The sequence below is a fragment of the Eurypyga helias genome, unplaced genomic scaffold (genome assembly GCF_000690775.1).
Source record: "Eurypyga helias isolate BGI_N326 unplaced genomic scaffold, ASM69077v1 scaffold37309, whole genome shotgun sequence".
NCBI lineage: Eukaryota > Metazoa > Chordata > Aves > Eurypygiformes > Eurypygidae > Eurypyga > Eurypyga helias.
Genome location: NW_010270745.1, coordinates 1 through 3,109, shown reverse-complemented (window position 1 = coordinate 3,109; position 3,109 = coordinate 1). Strand labels below are relative to the sequence as shown.

At 46.2% G+C, this 3,109-nt stretch overlaps 1 protein-coding gene across 1 annotated transcript; it reads right to left on the bottom strand.

The window, feature by feature from the left end:
* Positions 1-275: 275 nt before the first annotated feature.
* TFIP11 (tuftelin interacting protein 11) lies at positions 276-2,640 on the bottom strand (the record flags this gene model as incomplete). The annotated part of the gene is made up of 5 exons (XM_010158564.1): positions 2,516-2,640; positions 1,954-2,122; positions 1,513-1,756; positions 778-920; positions 276-495 (listed from the first exon to the last, which is right to left on the bottom strand). Coding segments are annotated over exons 1-5 (901 nt in total), but the record flags the coding sequence as incomplete, so codon positions are not given.
* Positions 2,641-3,109: the final 469 nt, after the last annotated feature.

Genomic DNA, 3,109 nt, shown 5'->3' with positions numbered 1-3,109 from the left:
AATTATAGTTTCAGAAGGCAGCATCTCTAAATGCTGGTCTCCCACTGACATAAAATACACAAAGATCAAGCAAGGCTGAAGGAAAATGAGTTGCTTAATGGCACAGGCAACCAGACCCCAAAAATCTGTTTCCGCCTCTGCGAAGCACAGACAGTTATTAAGGGGCACCTTACCCGTGTTACAGACACGGAAAGGCAAAACACACTTGGAATTTCACTCCTCGTGGGAGCTGCTACAATGCCAATTAGCAGGGCTGTGCCTAAATGCAGCCTCACGAGAGCCATGCGTTGCCATCAGGGTAAGCGGAGCCGTCGCCATAAGCCACCTACCAACGCTGGAAGAGACAGCCCGGTTCATGATATCCAATGCTTCGTTAAATTTGTCTTTGATCGATGGATGTGCTAACACTTGATCTGAGAACATGGACTTCCAACCCAGGTACCACTTTGTAATCTCTTCATAATTGGGGCTGTTACTAAGCCAAGAGCACAGCACCTGCAAAACAACACAAGAGATTGAATGCAGCAGGGACAGGTACATCTATGGACAGAGTCCTTATTATCACTTAACTTGGTTTGTTACTGAGCTTTCAGTAAAAGAAAGGACCGTGACAGTATTAGGAAATAGCCTGCTCTGATGTGGATGGAGCTATGAGTGGAAATCACCCCATTTAGTAGTTAAACCATTTCAGCACGGGGGCAGCAATTTCTAGGCAGGAGTCACTACAACACCTCCCAGAGAATCGAGCCTGTTTACTCAGCCTTCATAGTTTCTCACCTGCAGCCACTTTGGGAAGAAGTGTTTCTCCAGCAGCCCCACAAGACTGGAGACAGAAATCATCCCCTCCCAGTCAATCACCCAGTAGAAGGCATCCATGTGCTGCTGGTGTGGGTTTATGACGAGTTCGTTCAAACACAACCCTGGGAAAACAGGGAAAAGTAATTTGACTCAGAGTTTTATCAGTGCCCTGACCTATTTCACTAGCAACACACTATCTGAGGAGCACCTGTAGTGCATATTACCCCCTAAGGGACACTCGGGATCTTTAACCTGTTTGCCTGATCCCTGTCACCAAAAGAGAACGCTCCTCTTTTCAGCGATTACAATTTGCTGCTGGAACCGAGAAACTTAACACATTCAACTATTTTTTAAGACTACAGAGCCTTTTAGGTTTGCATGGCTGAATGCCAGTTACAAAAATCTCATGGTGAAAGCATTAGCACAGCCCAAAAAAAACAACAGAGACATTTTACAGCTTGGTACTATCAGGCAGTATCATATATTCCTGTCAGCTTAAGAAGAGGAATCAGATGATTTAGAAAAATAAGAGAAAACATGGAGAATAATCAGAGCACTTGCCCATATCTGCCTCTGGAAAAAAAAATGTCCAGTATTAGCAGTGGAATAATATTCTTGGAAGTAACACAGGCAACCATGTTATCACACAGGTGTTAAGGGGGAAGGAGGCAACCAGCAGATTCCAGAAACTCAGCACTGTTCTACTTGTCTCACCTAGTTTAGGCACGATGTTTTTGACCATGAAAGCCTCCCACGACCCAGGTGTGAACACATCTTTCCAGGGCTGAAGGATGAGTTTGGCGGAGGAGTCACTGGGATGCCACTTCTGCAGCGCGTTCGCCAGCTTGTTTCGGATGGGAGAGTAGAGCGGCTCTAACCGTGCCTGCATCAGGGGAAGCCAGGGGTGGATCCACGAATGGATTGGCACTGTGTCAGTCAAAGGATTCCAGCTTTCAACCTTGAGGTAAACCAGAAAAGATTAAGATAAGTCCCTCCATTAGCAGCAAGTCTTGCCAGGTGCAAAAGGAGCCGTAACGCAACCCCCCAACTCTGAACCACAGAGGCAGAAAATTGGTATTTTAGGAGCTGCAGTTGACTGCAAGTCAAATGCCAATTCACAGCACAGCTTCACTCTAACACAGCCTCTCGTCTTACCTCCTTCTGTAGCTTGGGGAAGATGAGCTGATCCAGAATGTTATCCAGGATCCAGACAGGAACAACATTTACCCAGCTATCCAAGAAATCCACCATCGATCCGCAGTTCCTTGGTTGCCACTGCACCACTATGTTCCTGACATATGGCATCCAGATTTCCCACATCAGTCTGGGGGAAAAAAAAAAAAAAAAAATAAAGTTAAGCCAGGATCCAGACAGGAACAACATTTACCCATCTATCCAACAAACCCCCCATCGATCCGCAGTTCCTTGGTTGCCACTGCACCACTATGTTCCTGACATATGGCATCCAGATTTCCCACATCAGTCTGGGGCGGGGGGGAAAAATCAAAGTTAAGCTTAAAGCTATAGCCCCAGGCCTAAATAAACCAAATGGTAACTGTTATTTAAAAGCTGCTTCTTTTTATATAGCTGACAGCTGGATTTTAACAGACACATTGACAGAATCAACTGGGAAGCACACTTGTATCTGTTCTTTTCCATCCCTCAGGAAGCAGCACTTGGAGATGCTGCACAAAAGTACAAGTCGTTTGCTCTTTACCTGTGAAAAGCATCTGTTGACAGGTCCTGCCCACTGTGCGATAACAGCTGATCATTTTCCAAAAGGCTCTTCCACTTGGCTATGATCTCCGTGCCATACGTACAGTCCTGGAAACGGAAAGGCATGAGCGGCCTTCATCTTTTCTCATTAATTTCTGCTGGTGCCTACAGAGAGCAGGCTGGTGGCATGCTCGGCTACAGACGGCTTTCTCACCTACTCTAAAGGCAAGCTAGGAACTTGCAGCCAAGTCCCACAAGAGGAAAATCCCACTCTATGGATTTAACATACCTCCAGGGCGGGGAAGAGGATAGTCTGAACTTTTTCGGGTGTACAGAAGGAGTTCAGACTCTAACCTACCACAGCCTAGATGGCTGTGAACAGACAGCACATACCTGAAAGACAGACCTCTCCTGCTCCTGCTAGAAAACAAGAACTGCAGAGTGAGCTGTCAGGGAACAGACTACTTCTCCCCAACACCCATGAAAGGGATTGATTTTAACCTTACAAGCTCCTAAACTGTTAGCCTTTGCAAAAAAGTAGCCTTCAGTCTCAGCAAATGTCTGAGAGTGGGTGCAGAGTAGGGCTTTGTTTTGG